This window comes from Poecilia formosa, unplaced genomic scaffold (assembly GCF_000485575.1).
Source record: "Poecilia formosa unplaced genomic scaffold, Poecilia_formosa-5.1.2 Scaffold29, whole genome shotgun sequence".
Taxonomy (NCBI): domain Eukaryota; kingdom Metazoa; phylum Chordata; class Actinopteri; order Cyprinodontiformes; family Poeciliidae; genus Poecilia; species Poecilia formosa.
The window spans coordinates 547,505-569,082 of NW_006799968.1; the positions used below are offsets into that span (position 1 = coordinate 547,505).

Below are 21,578 nucleotides of genomic sequence, written 5' to 3' on the forward strand. Positions count from 1 at the left end.
GAGATTATGCTGCTGCCTTTTTCATACCTACTAAAGAAGGGGCTATTATGCATAAAGAGTGCAGTACATCCTGAAGATAATTCCTGTCTAATCCCAAAAAAGCTGAAAATGTGTCGGATTAAAACCTCCTGTAAAGGTTCAGATTTCATGTAGTTGATTAGTATCCAGTATGACTTATGAGGGAAGCCTCATTCATGTGTTTTTAAACTCTGTGCTCAGAAATCTGGTTTTCCAGTAAACAGTGAGGGTGTTGTGCAGATGAACCCGTTTTTGTTCGTGACCTTGTGTCAGCCAAGAAGATTTTTAAAACTAACAGAAACTGAAAAGCCTCTCAGGTTCTCAGGAGCTGGAGTGCCAGTGATGATTTTTTATTTTTTTTTAAACGTGTTCCTGATTCATTGTGTGTTGGGTCAGAAGGGAATTTGTGGGGGTGGGAGATGGCAGCCGTCTTTAACCACGTTGCCTCTCCGAGGAGTGATGTCAGCCCCATGGGAAGCGCTGCGCTGCTAATGAAGCGAATGGCGGTGAATGCAGATGGGCGTTATTTGCTGGACAGAAGACAGTCGGGAGTGGCCCACTTCCACTCCTGTTTCTTCTTACAGTAGTTTCCATTTTCTGGTTTTGTTCACTTGTGCCAATAACCTCCTGTGCCAAGAATTTAGATAACGAATAGGTCACCTTATTGGCTAGACATTGAGTTATTGAATTACATGTCTGCTTTGGGTATTTCTTTCGTCGTGTAAAGAAATATTTTGTTGTTTTTGTTTGTTTTTTTTGGGGGGGGGCATTATCAGACATATTTCATCAACATTGTTGTGATCTGAAATAATTAAGGGAAATAAAATGAAGCACATTTAAAAGCTCTGAACTGTACCAGTAATTCTACATCAAGGCAAAAGGTTTAGAAGCTTATGTCACTAATGAAGCCACATTTGTTCAATCCACCTTTTAGGTAGTGTGAATAAAAAACACAAAGAACCCCACACCCACCTGCAGATTACTTGGATGTTTAAACGTTAAATAGAGAAGGAAAATCAAACACTTCCTCATCCTACGCACAAGGATGTGAAACCGTGGAAAATTTCAAACTTTACACTTTCAGGCCACAATTCTCTCCCGGTGTTGAACAATTTTTCTACTTAAAACTGAATATAAAAACTTCACTGTCTGTCATTTTATCTCTTCAGGTCATGGTAGACTTTACATCACCCTTAATGTTTACAGGCGCACATGAGTGAAACTTTTAGTGGCGAAGGAAAGAATAAGTGTTCTGGTGATCTCACTGCGATCATTACAGCAGAAGACATTTTCCTTGACGGTAAATTCCCCAGCATGCTTTGTGTCGTGTTCAGCAGTAATGAGAAATATCTTGTGGATGGGATCACTCTGAAGGATCCTGCTGGTCAGGACAGACCCTCCTCATTGTGCTCGGGGTCTCAAACACGCCCCATGCTGGTAATTGTATAAACACGGCATCTGTGCGTCTGTCCAGCCCCCCTGCTGCTCTGATTGTGTTCAGTTCAGGCAATGAAGGTTCAGTTTAAATAAATGGATGTATGATGTTTGAATCTGTACAAAATTTATTTTATTTTATTTTTTTTTTACCTAAAACCGGATGTTCCTCACTGGTTTTCTGCATTTGAGGTGCATCATAGAGATGCTGCTGATCGGCTGCTGCTGGTCCAGAGTCGGTTCAATTGGCTTTCATTGATGTAAAATGTTCCATCTGGAAATGGGGCAAAAATCCACATCTGAATTGATATTTCAGATCGTTTCCATAATCTGGTCTTTTTGTAGGACTTTGTTCATCACTTCAGTGTGCTGCTGCCGGAGGGAACCCGTTCCACGAGGGAGAGCATCCAGGGAAGTATGGATCAGCTGGATCTTCAACCAGAGGGCTATCAAGTGGGAAAGACAAAGGTATGCAACCGTCTCCGTTCAGCGTTGGCCTGAGCCCTCGTTACTTTCTATAGTTTTGAAGATAAATCAGTGAGGGGTAGTTTTATGTTGAATCCAGAATATTCTTTAGCTATTTACATGTAGAGTTCCTCAAGGCTTCATACTGGGGCCTTTTTTGTTGCAGTTATTTTGCCTTTTTAGTTTGAAATGTCCCATTGCAACACTTTGCGGATGCTATCCAGGTTCATCCAGTGATTTTAAAAGAGGAAGTTATGAATATCCTGCTAGTTTTAGCGGCGTTCCTGCACCAACAATACAAGCTTAAGTAGTTCTGTAGCCTATTTGTTGAAATAAGGTCTGTTATGCAAGGAACAGTCTTGCATACAGATCACTGAATATTCTGTATTGATATTATTTTTTTTATTTTTTTTGTTTTCATCTTTTTTTAACTTTGAAAGAACATTACAAATTTCCCAAATCTGAGTGTCTTTGCTGCTGTTTCTCCTTCAGCTTGAACAAGAAAATGTGCACACATAAAATAAGTTTTAGGCAGATTCTCATAGCTTTCTTTTAGTTTCTCCTAAATGTTGTTACTTTTTTTTAAAGGTTCCAGTTGCTCAGGTCTCGTCTTACAGCCAGACGGCCTTAAATGTTTCACTCAATAAATGCAAAGTGAAGGCGATCTCAAGCTTGTGCGATAACGTACAATATTCACCCATTCAATCACTGCTCAGAGCTCAGAAAGGTTCAAGGCACCAAAAAATTAATTCATTGGTGTTAATTTTGAGGACAACTTGACATGTAAATATAAAGCCTTTGAGTGGAAACGAGAAATTAATATTTGAGTTCATTGAGCTCCAAGAACGACTTGTAACATGGGAACAAACATGTAATAAAACGGCTTTGTATTGTTTCATAGTATATAACTAGAGTTATACTTTTGCTGTATTGAACACCTAAATAAGACACTTTGGCAGGTGTTTATATACCTGAAGCTATGAATGAATTGGTTTGTGTTTGGGATGACGTGATATTACCTGAAAGCATCTTGTCTTTGAAAGAAACAGTATGTAATGAAGATATAACCTCATGTTTGGTGTTTTTTAAGTCGCAGCTCTGAATGGGGTTTGATAGAGGGGTCCATGCTTCTGGGATGTGTCTGTATAATTACAGGATCATGCCTGACATTCTTGTCTGCGTATATCTGGTCTGGGATTTCTTGGCCACTGTGTGTACGCTTTTGATTCAGGTTTTTTTTCTTTTCTTTTTAATAAAGGAATGTGTCACTTTGCTCACTGCCTTACTCACAGTAAGCACGTGGGCCGGCCCGTTCTGACTCCATCCCGGCCTTTCCCCCCTCAGGTGTTTTTACAGGAGGCCGAGCGTCAGCGGCTGCACGCCGAGCTCCACAGAGAGGTGCTCAGACTCATCGTCATGCTGCAGCAGCGATTCAGAGCGCGGCTGGAGAGGAAGCACTTCGTCAGGATGAGGGAGGCGGTGGTCAGCATCCAGGTGAAGTGTTTTTATCATCACTGATCTGATCTGCAGCAGAGACTGTCTTTAGTTCTGCTCCAGTGATTATTTCTTTATTGTATATATTGGAATTGCTGACAAAGTGGGGCTTTAGTTCAGCCTTCTATCGTAGTTATTGTAACATTGTCAAAATGCAATTTTGGAAAGAAAGATGTCTGAGGATGCATGTGTGTTTTTTTGTTTGTTTTTTTTATTTTGTTTTTTGTTGAAATCACTTTGGACAAAAAGTGGCTTTGGACATTATTTTAGGAAGGTGACAATATGAAGGAAAAAAATACTAAATATCTTTTTGTCTTGTGTGAGCAACAGGTGCCACAAGATGAAGTTCATAGTTATATAAAAACAACTTTTAGTATCCAGAGGGATGCTTAAATGTGACATGTTACAAATATTGTGTTAAGGTACATAGAGTCCAGTTTGAAGGTAATAATACATTTTTGCATAATAACATTGATATAATTTGTGGACTCTGTTTTTTAGGTCTCAGTTTTATTTATTTTGCTGACCAAAAAAAAAAAAATAGTAAGAAAAACACAAGATTACTACAAATAAGATGTGCTGGGACAAATTTAAAGAAAATCTTGTAAAAAGTCACATTAAGACAATAAAAAAGGAAAACTAGTGAGCATAATTTCAACTAATTACAGTCAAAAGGAGAATGGAAAAAAAGTGAAAAATAGCTAACGATGTGGAAATGCGACTAATAAAGGTTTATGCACATACTGAGCGTGAAGCTGCTTGAAAGCCATGAAGTGGACATGTTGAAATTTAAAATGACAAACTTCGTGGGATTTCACAAAAGATATTTCAAGAAGTTTATTTTTCTAGAAATTTACATCGCTTAATTTTCTAAATGTTTCAAAACAATAATTCATACCTCCTTACAGAAATGGTGGCGAACGTACCGGTCCATGAAGGAGGAGGAGTATGATGACCCCGGTGTCCAGGAGAGGGCAGCTGTGTGTCTGCAGACCCACTGGAGAGGCTACCGGGAACGTCAAAGGTTCAGGCAGTGGAGAGAGGCGACTCGGGTTCTGCAGAGAGCGTGGAAGTTCTGGCTCGGTCGGCGCTCGTCCGCGGCTCTGGTCATTCAGGCAGCGTGGCGCTGTCACCAGGCCAGGGAGTCCTACCTGCGCTTGTATGCTGCTGTGATTCAGCTGCAGGCAGTTAGCAGAGGCTTCCTCAGCAGGCAAAGGTAGGACATACCGGAGAATGCTTCGTGAAACAAAGAGTCCTGATGTTATAGTTTCTTTCTGAAAATAGCTCCTAGGGGTAGATGACAGCATGGTTTTGCGAAAGCTTGTGGGGGGAAAAAAGCAGCTTAATCTTTGCACACAGCACCAGCAGTGTATTTGGGCTTTGTTCTGTGTGCAATCAGACTGGTAAGTTCATACCATGACGCAAGCAACCCAAGCCAAAGCAGCTCTGTAATCGGCTGCTGAGCTCCTGAGGGGAAGGCTTTGTACTCCTAACTTCAACTCTGGAGTTGGTTGCTCACTTTTCATTTCTGAGATTCTCATCACAGTGTTGAAGTAACGCTGGAACTTCTCGATTTGCAGCTTCAGAAAATTGAGAGAACAGCGACAGAAGGAGGAGGAGGAGGAAGAGGAGGAGGAGAATGGCCGGGTGAGCATCTCGCCTGGAGAGGCAGAAGAGGAGGAAGACCTGGGAGAAGGAACCATGGGGCTGGATCTCAGCACCCGGGAGGAGACGCCACTAAAGGACACCGCTAACGAGGAAGAAGAGGGCAACTCTGAAGTAGAAACCGAAGCAAACTCCTCAGTCCCATCGTCTGCTGTGGTGGCGCAGGATCGGACGAGAACTGTGGAGGAGCCCACCCAGAAAACCACTCGCTCCAAACGGGAGAACCGGCGGATGAGGGAGTTGGAGCAAGCCGAGTTCAGCCTGGAGCTGCTGAAGGTCCGGGCTAATAGCGGCGGAGCTTCGTCTCCCTCTGAGGAGCAGCGTTGGTCTCTGGAGCTGGTGCCGCCGGCTAGCCCGTCTCTCCCTTCACCCCAAGGCACGCCTGACAGCGAGAGCTCCAAAGGCAGCTTCGAGCTTCTCATGATGGACGAAGAGCCGCCCAAGGCTACGGAGGAGATTGTGGACGGCGAGGACCCCAACTCCCCTGTCCCACCTGCTGCTCCTGAATCAAATGGGGAGGACGTTTCATTGAACCCAACCCAACCACAGGAAGCTGACGTTGCTTCCCCCCAAAGAAGCCAGAGCCCACCCGCTCACCCACATCCACCCAAAATCCAGAACTACCTCCCCACGTTTTACGTCCCCGCTCGCGAGGGCGGCAGTGTCATCCCCCAAGACACAACTACAGCCGCCACAAAGCCTCTCAAAGAGAGACGAGAGTTGTCACGGCGCCCAGTGGTTGTGGTCATCAGCATGCAGAAAGAAACCCCGCTAAGCGACGAGCTGAGTGCCATCATCCGTCCTCCGGTAGACCTGAGAGATACCGCCGCCCAGACGGGCGATTCTCCGCCTTCGTCGACGACGACCGACCATTCCGTGATAGAGAAGCTGGTGCGGCTGAACGAGCAGAAGGAGGAGCGACGGCGCAACCAGCAGCAGCAGAACGAGAAGGAGATGATGGAGCAGATACGAAAGCAGAAGGAAGTGTTGGAGCAGGAGCGCATCAAGTACGCCCGGTATGAGAAGGATATGTTCGAGAAGCAGAGAGGCGAGGCCCTGCACAGGATCCAGCAGAGCAGGCAGGCCGGGCCGGGTTCTGCCAGAACCTCCATGTCCACCAAAGGTCCCCGGCCCAGCTCTCTGCTGATTGAGAAGACCTCGGGTCAAGCTCCTCATGGCAGAACGCAGTCGGACTCCACCTCACCTCCGCCTCACTCTCCGGTCGCCACAGCCTCTCACGGGAACTCCCGTCCTACCCAGCTGCCCCCGCCACCGTTCTCTGCTCCTACCGAGCGACGCAAAGACCACCAACCTGCTGCCGAAGGCTGGGCCCCTAAGCTCACTCTGGAGACCCGAAACGGAGCGGGAGTCACTGTGAGAGTAGCCGGCAAGAAGCCACAGAGTCCGGAGGTTACAGCAGTGAGTCTGGCTGACGAACCAGGAAACATCTTCTTCTCCCCAGACGACAAAGTGACTTTTACCCCGTGAGTGTGCTCTGCCTTTCTAATCTTTTATGGTGCCAATTAATGGTGGATTTCAGTTAATGATTTGCAATGCCCTTATCGGAGTTTTCTGATGTGCTTTGAAAGGATAACCTGCTAAAATTAAGTCTTTAGCAAAAAGGAGCCACGGCCTTTCTAAGATTCACTGATGAAAACTGCAAAATTTTTGCACTTATACACTGTTTTTGTATTACTAATTTTACATTAATAAAACATATTTATCTGCTTTTTGATAAGCATCTTAATCTGAATTTGACTGCTAAAAACCTTATTGCTCAGGTGGGAGAATAGCTATTAGAGGTACACTACACAAAACAGTTCTTAGAAGAAAACCACCGTTGAAAGAGACAATATAGCAGTAAAACACATCAGAGGCTGCAGAAGACTTGAGAGTGGGGCAGAGATTCACCTTCCAGTAGAACAATGACCCAAAACATCCAGCCAGAATTTATAGATCAAATTCATGTCTGGATGTTTCAGCCAACATCTGAAACATTGGTCCAGTTGAGGCTCTGCTGCGTGACGCAGTCTGGTAAAACCTGAGCCATTTTCTAAAGAACAACGGAGGAAAAATGTCTCTATAGATAAGGATGGATGGATTTAGCAGACTCATATTTAGGTCTGTGCCTCTTTTATCCATCAGATTTGACGCCGACACTAAAGGACAAGCTGTGACCGTTCCCAGAGAAGGACCCACACCAGCTTTGAAGCCGTCTAAAGCAACAAAGGCTCGGGATGTAAGCAATCTGCTGTTTACATGGCGTGTGTTTGTATATGTGTAGGTTTTGTGTTGTGGATGTCTGAACCTTGCAAGGGCGGCTCCAACTCCAGCTGAGCCGGGCTGAAGGATCCAGGGAAGATGACTGGCCGGTGCTCTGCCAGAGACCCATGCAGGAACTTTTTCCTCACGCTGTTCTCACCTCTGGTAAACTCCAGGTCGGCAGCACAGGCCAGAAAAAGAAAGCCAGAATGGCGCGGACGCGCTCCGACTTCCTCACCCGCGCCTCCAGCCTCGCAGCTGGCGGCGACTCAGAAGAGGACGACTACGGCGGCGACAGCCTCACCAGCCCACGCCACTACACTCTGCCGCTGTCCAAGCAGAACTCCACAGAGGCGGGCCTGAGAGAGGCCTGCTTCAGTGACTCAGACATGGTACCCCCTCCAGGCCAGCAGTGGCCCCCCTCTCTGTACTCTCTGCTACAGCCTGACTTCTCTCTGACTTTTCTAACCCACTCAGTAGAAACGGCCTCGATCTGCATCTCACCTCTGCCTCAAACTGAGCTCATTTCTGGTTTTTCCTCTTTCAAAGCACAGTAAGGGGTTCTTTCATACAGCAGGTCTCAATGCTCAATTCTGATTTTTTTTTTTTACTGAAATCTATTTTTTTGTATGTGTGTGTGTGTTTTGATTCATACTGATAATTAAATGCAAGAGCAGTCAGACTTCTGTGTAAACGGTTTACGACCCCAAACAAAGAACGTTGACGTCACACAGCAGTGCGTCGTTTACAGAAGTAATAATCAGTGGAGCCATTTATGGATGAGTGTTAAAATTATTCTTCAATGAGAGAGTCAACAATATTGTCACACACCAGAAACCTAATAAAAAGAAAGTACAAATAATAGCAATGTGGAGCTGCAGGTTCTTAGAGAAGTGTGTTTTGATGTGTAGTCAGAGCTGAGAGTGGTGGGATTGTGGTGTGATGTGCTTCAGTGACACAGACGTCTTTCATAAGTTCATAATCATAATTTTCAGCCATTGTTTACATCCTGATTTATCACCTTTGGCTTTTTCTGTAACAGAAGTGTGGATGTCTCGCGTATCACATATGGAAGTGGCACAGATATGATTTTTCTTTTGGGAAAATATCAGATTTTTGGCCGTTCAGACTGCCATGAAAATCTCTGCTATGTCACATATGGGCAGGAAAAACGGAAGCAGATTTTCCTCTTCTAACTCTTCCAGCTACTGATTGACATTTCCAATCCAGACACCTCATCTATTTGAACATCTCTACTTAAAGCCATTTGTTTGCTTTTGTTTTAAATATTGATTTTAGTGTTTGAAGACGGGAATGTAGCAGCAGTAAAGTCAGTCTGTTTATCTTAGCGTTGTGTAGGACTCATTGTAAATGTATTTTCACAGAGGTTTGCTGCTGTTTGTCTTCTCCCTAACAGCTGCAGCTTATCTTGGTGTTTCTCCCTAATTAGCCGTGTTTGCATGTGACTCATACAGTTTCTCTCTCCTCACTAATCAGACTTTGGAAATCCTTTAAACGGAACGTGATCTGCCTGCGCTTAACAAATTGTTTCTCTTTCCTTTGTTTTTAACTGCTTTTTGTTCACATATTGTACAATTTTCGAAGTTTGGTTGCCGTTTTTAAAGTACTGCTAAATTTTACAAATTGTTTCGATGTTTTCAGCAGTAGGACGGCGCCATCTACTGGTGGAATATTGAGGGTTTGTTAGTGTGATTTTTCAGTCATGGCCAGACGTTTCTGTGTTTGCTTTTGTTTTTCCTTGCTACCATTTTGGTTTACTGAAGAAGAACTAAGAGCAAATTCAAAAATTTGTTTATAAGTACATCAAATGTATTTAAGAGTCAATACTTAGTTTTTGACCTGCTGGATAAATAATAATGCTCAGTTAAATTCTGAGTTTCCTGATCAATTTGGCTGAAATCTTAATTTTACTATCTTTCATCCGTTTTTTTTATCACTGTTGTGTTGAACGCCTTGATTCCTCACCTTGTTGATGGAGGCATTATTACTTAGATCTTTCATTAAACTAACTTTTTGGAACCCCAGCCCTAGATTTAAGAGGTTAATTAGACTTTTAATAAATATTTTAGCAGCCTCTCCTTCCTGGTTAAAGTTTTTATGTGCAGATTTTCTGAAAAACTTAAGGCCATGACTGAATTTTGTAGACCTTATGGAACTAAAGCTTAATTTTCGCCATTTGTTCATGTATTTGACATTTTATCTCTCCACCTTTCAGCCCTTGACCTCAGAGGAGCAGAAAAAGCTCCACAAAGCCATGTCATCAGGAGATCTGGTCAAAGTGGAGTCGATGCACAAACATTCACAAGACGGAAGGTTTGTTGTTGAAGTGCACCTGTCTGTTTTTAAGAAATTTATTCATAATTTACTCCCATCTCTTTGGTCTTAGATGTGTTAAAAGTGTCTGTTTTGGATGGTTGTGGTTCAGGGTTCGTGGGAAGATGCGCTTCTGGGGCAAATCGAAGTACGGGGATAAGAAGACGTCTAGAGAGAAGCTGATCTGCGGGGCTGATTCGCTGGACGGAGACTATGGAGAAACTGGACCGCTCCTGGGGGATGGTGAGATGTCTTTTTTTTCTTCTTCTTTGTTGTTTGTGTTTTTATCCCGCTGTCGTGTTTCATTTCATTCTTGTCATAACAAAGTGTCACTGTTTCACGCAGCAGGCCAGGAAAACATGTCCCCTCCCTGCAGTCCTGACCCGACTCTGGACCGAGGCTTCAGGGACTTGAAGGAGAACAAGGAGCCGTCTCCCAAGGTGAAGCGGAGGAGGAGCGTGAAGATCAGCAGCGTGGCGGTGGAGCCGGCCCAGTGGCAGAACGACGCGCTGCAGATCCTCTCCTGCATCAACGACTACAGGAGCATGAACGACTTCCTCCTGAAAAAGGTACAGCTTATAGTCACGTGTGTGCGTAAAATGGAGCTATAAACTAAAATGCAGGTGAAATTCTGTTGTTTGTGATGATACGTTGTACTTTAGATCAATGATTTGGAGACTGAGGACAGTAAGAAGGACACCATGGTGGACGTCGTCTTCAAAAAGGCGCTGAAGGAGTTCCGCCTGCACATCTTCAACTCCTACTCTTCAGTGCTTGCAGTAAACCATTATATCCTTTTGCATGTATTTTATCCTGGAAGCTGTATTCCTTAAATATTAATCCCTTGTTGGCTCTTCCTGTGTTTTCTCTGCAGATGGATGACGGTAAGAGCATCCGCTACAAAGACCTTCACGCTCTGTTTGAGCAGATCCTGGAAAAAACTATGCGGCAGGAGCAGAGGGACTGGAGGGAGCCTCCCGTCAAAGTTTGGGTCAACACATTTAAAGTTTTCCTGGATGAGTTCATGACAGAGTATAAACTGATGGACGGCGCTCTCAGCAAGGTTTGGGAATTTTACTGGATAGCAGGACTGGAAAACTTTTACTTTTTTTCTTTTTTTTTTAAAGAGATGGCTGAATTTGTCTAGCAAATTTTGTGAAGTAGAAGTAATCCCAATTTCTTTCATAGAAAAAAGAATTCATGTTCTCTAAAAATATTTTTTATTCTTATTGTTATGATTCTTCTACTCAAGTTTCTTATATATGTCATGTGGACCCAGGCCTGTCACGATAACAGATTTTGCTGAGCAATTAATTGTCTCAAAAATGATTGCGATAAACGATAATATTGTGGAAATAAAAACTACATTCAACCAAAAGAGTACAGATTATGAAGTTTGTATATTATATTGCCCTTCAATAATCAATAGATTTAGACAGAAGTTTTAAAAAAAAAAACAAGAAAAATAATTCAAGAACAGGATGAAAAATATTTTTAAAAGCTTCTCATCATTAACAGTCTTAAGTATTTAAATTATGTGTCATTTTGTCTTTAACGTAGAGCTCTACGTTAAAGACAAAATGAGGCGTCTTTTGAAGTCTTTAACGTCATATTAGCACTGTGTTAGCATAGCTAGCATGTTTAAAGCAGCATTCCCTGGACAACGTAGAGCCTTACTTTAACATGTTCAAATCCAGCATGTCCCATTAAAGATTGGATTTTGATGTCCTTTGTTCAGCCTTCCTATTATCTGCTCAGGTGTTGCTCTGGTGGCCAGAAAGAACCACTGATATGGTTCAGTGTGTTCATCTGTAAATCCCTTATGATTTCCAGATATAACCAACTTTACATTAACTCTTTAATTAGATAAACCGTTCTCATCACAGAATATTGTTTGCACAATCTGTTAGCATGTGGAGTATTCACTGGTCTGAAAAAAAATCTAATTTCTGTGTTTCTAAACAGCAGATCACTGATGAAGGCTGAGCTTGCTTAAAATTGTTGGATTCTGTGGACGTCTCTACTTTATAGTCTATTCACAATTGTGACTTTTCAAAGGTTTAGACACGCAAAATATCTGTTAGCCAAAAAGAATGATCTGTTTTTGTTTTGTTTTTTCACTAATGTAGCCGCTTCCTAAGCCTGAACGCAAGAAGCGAAGGAAAAAGGACACCGATATCGTGAGTCCCTTCAGTCTCTCTTGTTTAGTATATACTTACAATAATGGCACCATATGAGTTGTCCTTGTTTACAGTGTTAAATGTCAAGAGGTTTAACAATAAACACGCTTTGCTGCCCTCTTCAGGTAGAAGAACATAATGGACACATCTTCAAGTCCACTCAGTACAGCATCCCCACATACTGTGAATACTGCTCCTCTCTCATCTGGATGATGGATCGCGCCTGTGTGTGCAAATGTGAGTCCACAGATAAAATATCCAACATCAAGACAATACATTTTATATATTTTTAAAAAATAATCGAGATATTGCTTTGTTTCCTCTTGGACAGTATCGACTGCTGTTTTCTCTTAAGATCTGTTCAGTTTTTAATTACTTCCTTTTTCTTAAAGAATTTTCACCCATGAAAAATGTCCTGCAGTTTCCTTGAAAGAAAAATGTTTTCAATATTACAGAAAAAAAAAAAAAAGTTATTTGTTTAGACATCGAAGATTTTTTTTTTTTTTTATGACGCTTAAATGCCATCGAAGGAGATGCTCTTGGTTGGAGTGTTTGTAAGCTGAAAACTACCACAGTTTTTTTATTTTGATCCATTTCAAGAACTGAAATAGAGAACTTCAGATTATTATTATTATTTTAACAGATCAAAGGCTAAGTTTAATAATTCTGACATGTTAAAAATGCACATGGAAGAAAAAGCTTTTTCCACTTCACAAGCTGTCATGTTTCAGGTCAAGTGTATTTGTATACCACATTCAGCAACTTTGCAGTTCATAGAGTTTTACATCATAGTAACCAATTATGAAACAAACAAAAAACATTTCGTTTTGACAAATGGTATCATCTAAAATCATCAAGCAAATGTATATAAAATATACTGATCAATGTAGGGCTGTAACGATTCCTCGAATGATGCGAGTACCTCGATTACTAAATTTTATCTGCCTCGAAGCTTTGTTAAATTGTTTTATTATTTAGCGCACCGTATCCATGTTTGTTTCTGGGGATGCCAAGCAGAACCAGAACCAGAAGACCTGAGTGGTCTGGAAGGCTGATACAACAACAACAAAAGGTCTTTAATGTATTTTGTGCCAAGCGGTGATTTATACATTAACAGAAGTATTTTTAAAATCTGTTCTCTGGCCTCCATGGAGAAGACATTAGAGCTGCTGTGCTCTGTCCTCCTGGTTTTAGTGAGAACACCAGCAGAAGCTGCAGCTGTCTGATTGCAGTAATCAGCAGTGGTGTGATTACTGTGGCATTTCTTACTTTTGTGAGCAAAAGTAAAAAAGAAAAAGCAACAATCAGCTTGCCCAGATGGGAAAAAGATGAGCTCATCAGCACATTGTGTGTGCAAATCGATTGTTTGAAATCAAGAAAACCTACTTTTCTTTTCCTGACAAGCGCCAACAACCCTTACACACACACACACACACACACACACACACGGACTGTGAGCGTGATGAACACACACACAGACATCAGTGGTCAGGCTCTGCCTTCGCTCCCTCCTCATTTCCTAATCAGATTGTTTTCAACTGGACTCATGAGGTCTGCGGCTCCGTGTCTCGGGAGATTTTTTTTTTTTTTTCACACAGCTTTTCCTTTCTTCCTACAGGATGTTTTCTTCGTGCCAGCCAATGCCACTTTGTTACTTTAAGCAATAACAGATTTTTGTTGCTGCTGCTGTTGCTTTTGTCACAACTTGAAGTGAATAATGAGGAGACACTGCCTCTCTGTGGATAATGGGAATGACTTGTTTGATCTGTCTGGTTGTGTCCATCCAGTGTGCCGGTACGCCTGCCACAGAAAGTGCTGCCAGAAGACGACCAAATGCAGCAAGAAGGTGAGTCGGCCATATTCAGCTATTTCACGATAACCTCCCGTGACATTAATCGTGTTTTCCGCAAAGTAAATAGTTTGTTTCGCAGCCTACTGAAGTCATTCTAGGTAGGCTGTGAATGTGGGTTTTGTTTTTTTTCATGCGTTTATGTTTGTGTGGACAGTTTGATCCAGAGCTGTCGACCAGACAGTTCGGAGTGGAGGTCGCTCATCTGACTAACGACGAGCGGACAGTTCCTCTGGTGGTGGAGAAGCTGATCAACTACATCGAGATGCACGGCCTCTACACCGAGGGAATTTACAGGAAATCCGGCTCCACCAATAAGATCAAGGAGCTCAAGCTAGCTCTTGACACGGGTAAACGGCTGCAAGAAACTACGTAGGTGGCGTGATCAAAAAGGATGTCTAACACTTCCACCGTTTGGCCTCGCAGATGTGGAGAGCATGAATCTGGACGACTACAACATTCATGTTATCGCCAGCGTCTTCAAGCAGTGGCTGAGGGACCTGCCCAACCCGCTGATGACGTTTGAGCTGTACGAGGAGTTCATCCGAGCAATGAGTGAGTGCCGAGCGCCAGCGCAGTTTCGTCTTCGAGTTGTGTCTCATCGGAGATTACGAGACAGACGGGCTTTTGTTTTCTGGAGCTGTAAACAGAGATTTGCCTTTTAGGTTTGCAGGACAAGAAGGAAATGATCCGGGGGGTTTACTCCGTCATCGACCAGCTCAGCAGAACTCACCTGAACACTCTGGAGCGCCTCATCTTTCATCTCGTCAGGTCGGAAACCATTTCTTTTTCCCTTTCTTTTGTTCACAAAAGTAAAACATCCTGCGTCAGAAAATTATTTACAAAGGCAGCAGACAAGGGCGGCAATTTTTGGGGGGGCCCAAAAACTGTGTTTTTGTTTAATCAATACTTTTTTTTCCCAGCAAACTTTGACATAAGTCACAAAATATAAAATGCATGAAAAAGGCAATATTCATGTTTGTGAAAATTGTGAAGCTACAGAATGTTTTCTGGGAACAGCATTAAATCTAGCATGCATCAATTCATATCCACTGATGTCTGCAGATCCCGGATGGGGCACTAAATCTGGCTCCAGCCCAGGGGCCCATATCCTTCTAAGTCTGGCCCTGAAAACACCCCCTGAATTTATTTAATGCTTTTATATTTCAGTTGGATTTTAAATAATTGTAGACATACACAAACTAGCCTCTAATGTGTTGAACAGTTTTTAAAAATATTCAGCTGAAATCGATTTCGTCTAAGTGGTAAATATAGTCAACCACTATATTTAATATCTATGTAAACACAGTAGCATAACTACTTCAACATTCTTCATATGGCAGAAAAAATAACTCTAATTCACTTCACCATGAATTAGCCGCTCCTACAATAAAGTACAGTGGTAACAGCATCATGCTGTGGGCATGGTTTTTCTTTGGTAAGAAAATGGATGCAGCAAATACAGGGCAACAGTGGAGGAGAGTCTGTGAGAGGCTGCAGAAGACTGGGGTGAAGATTCACTGTCGGTGGACAGATTGTTCAGTAATCTTGAATAAAGAGATAAAAACTTCAGGTTCTAGATGCCAAATGCTGGTAGAAGCATACGCCGAGTTTCAGCTGTCATTGCAGAGAAAGGTGGCAAGAGTATTAACTTTGGTTGACTGAATACATGCTCACTAAGTCATTTGCAAAAAGGACACCGAGTATCATTTTCTTTCTATTTCACAATTATGTGTCAGAGAAATCTGATAGAAAGACATTAAAGTTTGTGTCTGTAATATGACAAAAAAAAAAAAGAATAGTTCTTCAAGGCCCTGTGGATGAGTGTTGGAGATGAACCAGGTCCAGTTCAGGTTATTTATGTTGCACCAAATTACAACGGATCTCAGTTAGCAGAGCCGCTCCAATTCACACAGCTACACCAAGTCCAAATTGGTCCAAATTCATTCCAGTTTATGAGTATTTGTTTACTCACAACAAATGCTTAGTTATGTTCTGATCCCAATTACATCCAGATTGTAACCCATTAAAAAAACAAAATCTCCTGATAAAACAGTGGTAGTTGATTAAAAAAGTTGTGTATTTAAGGAAGGGTAAGGATTAGTGTCGGTCATCTGCATCTGTGGCGACAGTGGAGTGGAACCACTTTTCTTTTTTTCTTAGCAGAAAGAAAATCCAGTTTTCATATCTCCCAGATTTCAGCCAGTTTCAACTATTTGAACATCTGTTTATCTCTCATTTGTTCTCTTTACTTTTGTTCTATAACAGTGATACATATTACACAATTCAGCTACTTCCTGTCACCATAGATGGATGTAAACACTGACGATGTCTTTGACGGTAAAGGGGAGGCTGCTTCCTTGGCGGAAGTTTTCTAAATACACGTCTCTAAGTGTTTAACGAAACCTCAGCTGTCTAATGGAATTAGTCCTATTGAGTGAAGCTGTGCCATATCCCCTGCAGACGTCGCACGGGGCTGTTTATAAAAGCATCTGAGTTACACAAGCGTTAAGGCCCGGCTGATGAGCGATGACCTGCTCTAACGGTGGATTTTCTGCTCCCAGGATCTCCTTGCAAGAGGAAACGAACCGCATGTCGGCTAATGCCCTGGCCATCGTTTTTGCTCCCTGCATCCTTCGCTGCCCGGACACCACCGACCCGATGCAGAGCGTCCAGGACATCAGCAAGACCACAGCGTGAGAACGCAGATACACACACGCACACACGTTTCACAGAATACAGCCATGGGAAAAAATAAGTTTTACATGTCAAAACAAAAAATCTCTTCTTTTTTTTTTTTCCAGATTTTAAAAGTATTTGAATTCAACCTCAAGCACTCTTGTAAATATGTCAAGGAAATATGAGAAATATTGAGGTGTGCATGCTTAATGAAATGAGCAATAATTTCTGTATTTTCAAACAATTTTAGTTTAGAATAGATTATGAAATTCAAGCAGTTTTTAAAAAGTAAAATGATTATAGAGACTAGCACAATTTTATTTGCGACTTAACCTAAAGCTTAAAAAAAATCAAGTAAAAATAAAAAATGACCACATGACATCATTACTCTGTCAACACACACCAAAACTAATCGTGCTTATAATTAGCTGCTCCTTTCTTTCTCCTCTTAAATCCCAAGGAGTCAGAAAGGAAGTTCTTAGTTTTTTTTTCCACATCCTCCTTTCTTTCCAACATTAACTTCATCTGTGTTTAATAAATTACAACCTGGAATCTGTTGTGCATTTCTTTTTTTTCTTCTTGCACTCAGATTTAAATAATTAAATAAACATACTAGATACAGATGGTTATCATGTCCATAAACATGCTCCATTGTTTTCCAAAACAAAACAATGGAGATGAAATCTTCCTTATTTTTTACCGTGGATGTTGTTGGGTTTTCTGCAAAAGTGTGATGTGGACACGCATGACTCTGAGGAAAGTGATTGAGAGAGGATGTTCAATTAAATTAATCTATTCCATGTGAGAACAATGAGGCACCAATCCAGCCTAACCAGATCATCGGATAGATAAAAATAAGGACAGATGAACGGGAAGAGAGTAAAGTTGAAGCCCGTAGTCTTTGTCACAGAGCAGCTTCGTGTTACATGTGTCTAAATGCTGATGAAATGACTTGCATCATGTTTGTTCTGTAAAATAACGTTTTTTTTGTTTTTTGTTTTTGTTTTTTTGTAGAGATGAATCGGTGTTCATATTGTTTACCCAGTTATTCAGAGGTTTTTCTTTTCACCTCACTGTGCAGGTGTGTGGAGCTCATCATTTGTGAACAGATGACTAAGTACAAAGTTCGCCTAAAGGACATAAATACACTGGAGTTTGCTGAGAACAAGGCCAAGTCGAAACTGAGCCTCATTCGTCGATCGATGGTGAGATCAACCAAGATGATCGATCTGTGAACACGTCTGCCTGACTTATAATAATTAATCTGTCACAGTTCTCAGATTCTTTCCTCTTAAAGCTTACGTCCTTTACTCTAAACCAGCATTGACAGATCTGAAATATATCAGCATATGCTACTGAGGATTAAATCAGTAAATCATCATTTTGTGTTGTGACCTTTTCACTCCTTGTCCTATTTTATGAAATGTCTGGATTAAGTTAAGGAGAGTTATCGTACGTTGCACAATAATCTGTACAGAGGCGTTGCATGTTTGGTTACATCATGTCTTTTTGCCCCAACGTTGGAGGGCAAAAAGATGATTTCTTTACTTGACATCCGTGGCTGCGCTGGAGTAAATAATTTTATTAACAAATTAAAACCTGGAGATGTAGTCAATATTAATTTAGTGCAGCCAAAGGAAAGTAACGTAATGAAGAAGAACCACTGAAGAGCAACACTAAATCCACTTATAATCTTCTTTTTCTCAGACGATATTCTGTTACATTATTTTAAGGTTAAATTGGTATTATGCAGTCAAGGGGCTGACTCAATTACATTTACTTAATGCTTCTTGTAGAAAAAAGGGTAACACTTTATTTGAAGGGGGTTGAATAAGACTGTCATGACACTTTGATAAACATGACATAACACATGTCATGAACATGAATAAGCCTTCATGAATATTTATGACTGTTGTCATAAAGCGTCATTCGGTAAATTATGACACTTTTAATACAAAGTTGACATTATTCAAAATGTCTTTGTTATGACAACTTGACATTAACCAAGAAATCATTACTGATATAAATTTGTTATAACAGTATTACTGATTGCACTTTAAAAATGAGGTAACTTTATGTTATTAAAGGTAAAATTTAAACAGTAATGATTTCTTGGTTAATGTCAAGTTGTCATAACAAAGACATTTTGAATAATGTCAACTTTGTATTAAAAGTGTCATAATTTACCGAATGACGCTTTATGACAACAGTCATAAATATTCATGAAGGCTTATTCATGTTTATGACAGGTTATGTCATGTTTATGAAAGTGTCATGACAGTCTTATTCAACCCCCTTCAAATAAAGTGTTACTGAAAAAAGTCTTTTCTGAATTTAGGTGAAGATTGGAGTCTAATCAGAAAAGTGATCACCACTAGCTTTCCCTCCATCAGGCTTCTTTAGTTTTTTATTTAGTTCATTTTATTTCTAAATGAAAGCATATTTTCTGTTCACTACTTATTGAGAAACTAGAGAATAAAAAAAAACAACTTCTGTTGTTGCTTTTCCTTAAAGCTGGCCAAAACATCCAAGACGGTAAAGTTGGTATGCAAATGTCTCCTGTGGTGCAGTAATGTCAAGTTGTCAGATTATATGTATTATAGACTTCTTGTTCAGTTACTGCATGTGAAAATGTGTCGCTGCCGTTTTTGAGGGATGAAAGGTATTGAGATAACAGAATCAAAGCTACTTTTATTTATTATTCTATTAAATCATTCTAATAAATCTGATATAGTTCATCTCTAAGATATTTCAGGGTTAATTGTTTTACTGTGTTATTGGCCTGGTTTGCTAAAAACGAGTTGATGTATCCAGATACTTCTGGTGACATCACAAAAGGTAAAAGACAAAAAAAGGATTCTTCTGAGAACAACATTTTTTTATTTTATTCATTTTATTTTTCTTTTTACGTTCATGTTTTTAATAATATTAATCCATAAACGTGCTTAGTTGTAAACTATGCATCTGAAAAAAAAAGTTTCTTATAGAAAACTGCATAAATTTCAGAAATATTTGACAAAATTAGATTACCAAAAATCTTCAGAAATAATTTCTGAAGATTATTTATCAGAATTAAATGGTATAGTTAATGTTTTCTACAACAACTCATCAGATTCAGACATATAAAGATGAAGCCCTTGCAACGCAAAATGCAAATGACTCACAATCTGTTACTAAAACATTACCAATCCCGGCTGATCAGCTCTGTTCCTGTGCCTCTTGTGATGTCACCAACCAAAACACACAAATGGCACAATAAACAGAATGTTTTCAATTAGGACTTTTTTCCAAAATGTTGTGTTTTGTGAGTTCCTGTGTGGAAATCCATACTCCCTTCATCTGCTGTGTTTTTTTTTTTTTATTGTCTGTGTTCATTAGTCGATGAACAAAAAATATACTACTGGACAGCATCTACAAGGGTGTGTGTGTGTGTGTGTGTGTGTGCGCTGCTGTTGCGATCCTCAGGGAAAAGGTCAAGCGCATCGGCTGACCTACCACATGCCGTCGCCTCCATCCAGTCCTCGGCTGCCATTCAAAGCCGACGCGGCGAGGGAGGAGAGCGGTGGCGAAGAGGGGGCGGAGTCACTCGTGGACATCTCGGAGCACCAGCAGGCCGCCATGCAGCAGGAGGACAGAGTGCTGACAGAGCAGATCGAAAGCCTGCAGAAGAAGAAGTTGGTCTTATTTTGGATCACTGGTTAATGACCCAGAACAGACTAGACCAGGGGTGTACAAACTTTTTTGTCACGTGGGCCAAAATTGTCAGCTCAAAACTCAGGCAAAGCAAATGTAATTTTAAGATCTAAAATAATCAAAAATGTGATTTTTAAAGTAAGCATGAGCTGTTTTAATAAAACAAGTAATCAGATTTTTTTTTCTTTTTAGGAAAAGGATTTTTTTCTTTGCTCATTTGAAGAAAACTGAAAAAATATTTTGTCTATTCTCAGCAATAAAAACAGGATCGGGTCAGTCTTGGTTTGAAAACACTTGCTGGATTTATTTAAGTTGCAATACAGCTATTAAAAGCACATTTCGGTGCACAAAGGTGTAGTTTAAACAACTCAATGAGTAGATGGGGCTACATTTACCATGAAAATAGACAGAAACCAGAAAGCTTGGAAAAGATGATCACTTTTTGTTGCGTCGAACATTTTTCTCTGTAGCTTTTGATTTAAAAGTCAGAGCTTTTTCCAAATTCATTCTCAAGTTGTCCGCAAAAATAAATGGCTCCACTTTGAACATCCTTGGACTAGGCACTCTCGGTATAGAATAAAGAACAAGTAATTTATTTGTTTGTGATGATGTTTGCTCATGTTCCTGGTGAAATGATCGTAACAGAGAGGAGTTGACTGTGGAGATGCTGGCACTGGAGCCGCGAGCTTCAGATGACGAGACCCTGGAGTCTGAAGCCTCCATCGGTACGGCTGACAGCTCAGAAAACCTCAACGTGGATTCAGAGGAAACCATTTCCGACTTCTCTGGTATGTCATTTTGCAGCAAAATCAGAAAATAATCGTATTGTAGTTTGCATGTTTTCATAGTGTAAGGCTGTGTGGCAGCCACCCAGCTCGAGGTTTTGAGCAGAGTTTGAGGTTTTCCGTCTGGATCACAGTGAAAACTAAATGCAAACGAAATAAACAAAAACGTACCTTGCCGTTTTCACCTCAGGAATGCGATGCGTAAGATCTTTGTTTCTTTAACACAGCAAACAAGCATTTGAAATCCTGCTGATAGTCGTTGTTTTCGGCCCTTCTGGACTACGGGATCCAGTGAGGTACAAAACAAACGAGCAAAAAAAAAAAAAAAACTAATTGAAAACTACAAATACTGTTAAATCAAAACAAAACAAAAAAACATTTATAAACAACCAACAGAGTGTATATAAAAACATACATCTGTAAAATAGAGTTTAGATTTATGGCCCAGACCCTGAAATTCGCCCCTGCTCTGCTCCCATCAGCCACACATCCCAGATGATTTGCTCTTGACTCACCCTGCGGTTACAACAAGCTTCAAAATGGAGCTGGAAGACATTAAGCAAAAGCTAGAACTGGGAAAAGATTCCTTACTTAAGAATCAAATTATAGTGTAAAAATAAAGTCTGAATTAAAGTATGTCTGGTTTACTTCAGGCACAGACTTGTAATTAAAATGAATTAGTTGAGTCAGATTGGACTTGAACACGATGCCTGGGTCCAA

General features: G+C 40.9%; 1 protein-coding gene across 11 annotated transcripts in view; it reads left to right on the plus strand.

Moving 5' to 3' along the window:
* myo9aa (myosin IXAa) overlaps positions 1-21,578 on the plus strand; it is a 101,591-nt gene that overhangs the window by 78,533 nt on the left and 1,480 nt on the right. For 6 of the 11 annotated variants that reach the window (XM_016669940.1, XM_007548995.2, XM_016669946.1 and 3 more), the window contains 21 exons: positions 1,798-1,920; positions 3,262-3,411; positions 4,320-4,627; positions 4,992-6,560; positions 7,222-7,315; positions 7,515-7,730; positions 9,575-9,672; positions 9,785-9,915; positions 10,018-10,241; positions 10,335-10,451; positions 10,547-10,735; positions 11,802-11,852; positions 11,978-12,089; positions 13,640-13,698; positions 13,859-14,051; positions 14,128-14,256; positions 14,367-14,472; positions 16,266-16,397; positions 17,462-17,585; positions 19,846-20,054; positions 20,719-20,861. In XM_016669940.1, the coding sequence (XP_016525426.1) occupies positions 1,798-1,920; positions 3,262-3,411; positions 4,320-4,627; positions 4,992-6,560; positions 7,222-7,315; positions 7,515-7,730; positions 9,575-9,672; positions 9,785-9,915; positions 10,018-10,241; positions 10,335-10,451; positions 10,547-10,735; positions 11,802-11,852; positions 11,978-12,089; positions 13,640-13,698; positions 13,859-14,051; positions 14,128-14,256; positions 14,367-14,472; positions 16,266-16,397; positions 17,462-17,585; positions 19,846-20,054; positions 20,719-20,861 (4,477 nt within the window). Of the gene's footprint in view, positions 1-1,797; positions 1,921-3,261; positions 3,412-4,319; positions 4,628-4,991; positions 6,561-7,221; positions 7,316-7,514; positions 7,731-9,574; positions 9,673-9,784; positions 9,916-10,017; positions 10,242-10,334; positions 10,452-10,546; positions 10,736-11,801; positions 11,853-11,977; positions 12,090-13,639; positions 13,699-13,858; positions 14,052-14,127; positions 14,257-14,366; positions 14,473-16,265; positions 16,398-17,461; positions 17,586-18,894; positions 19,257-19,845; positions 20,055-20,718; positions 20,862-21,578 lie in introns of those variants that run through there. The other 5 variants (XM_016669941.1, XM_007548996.2, XM_016669944.1 and 2 more) reach the window with 4 other exon arrangements.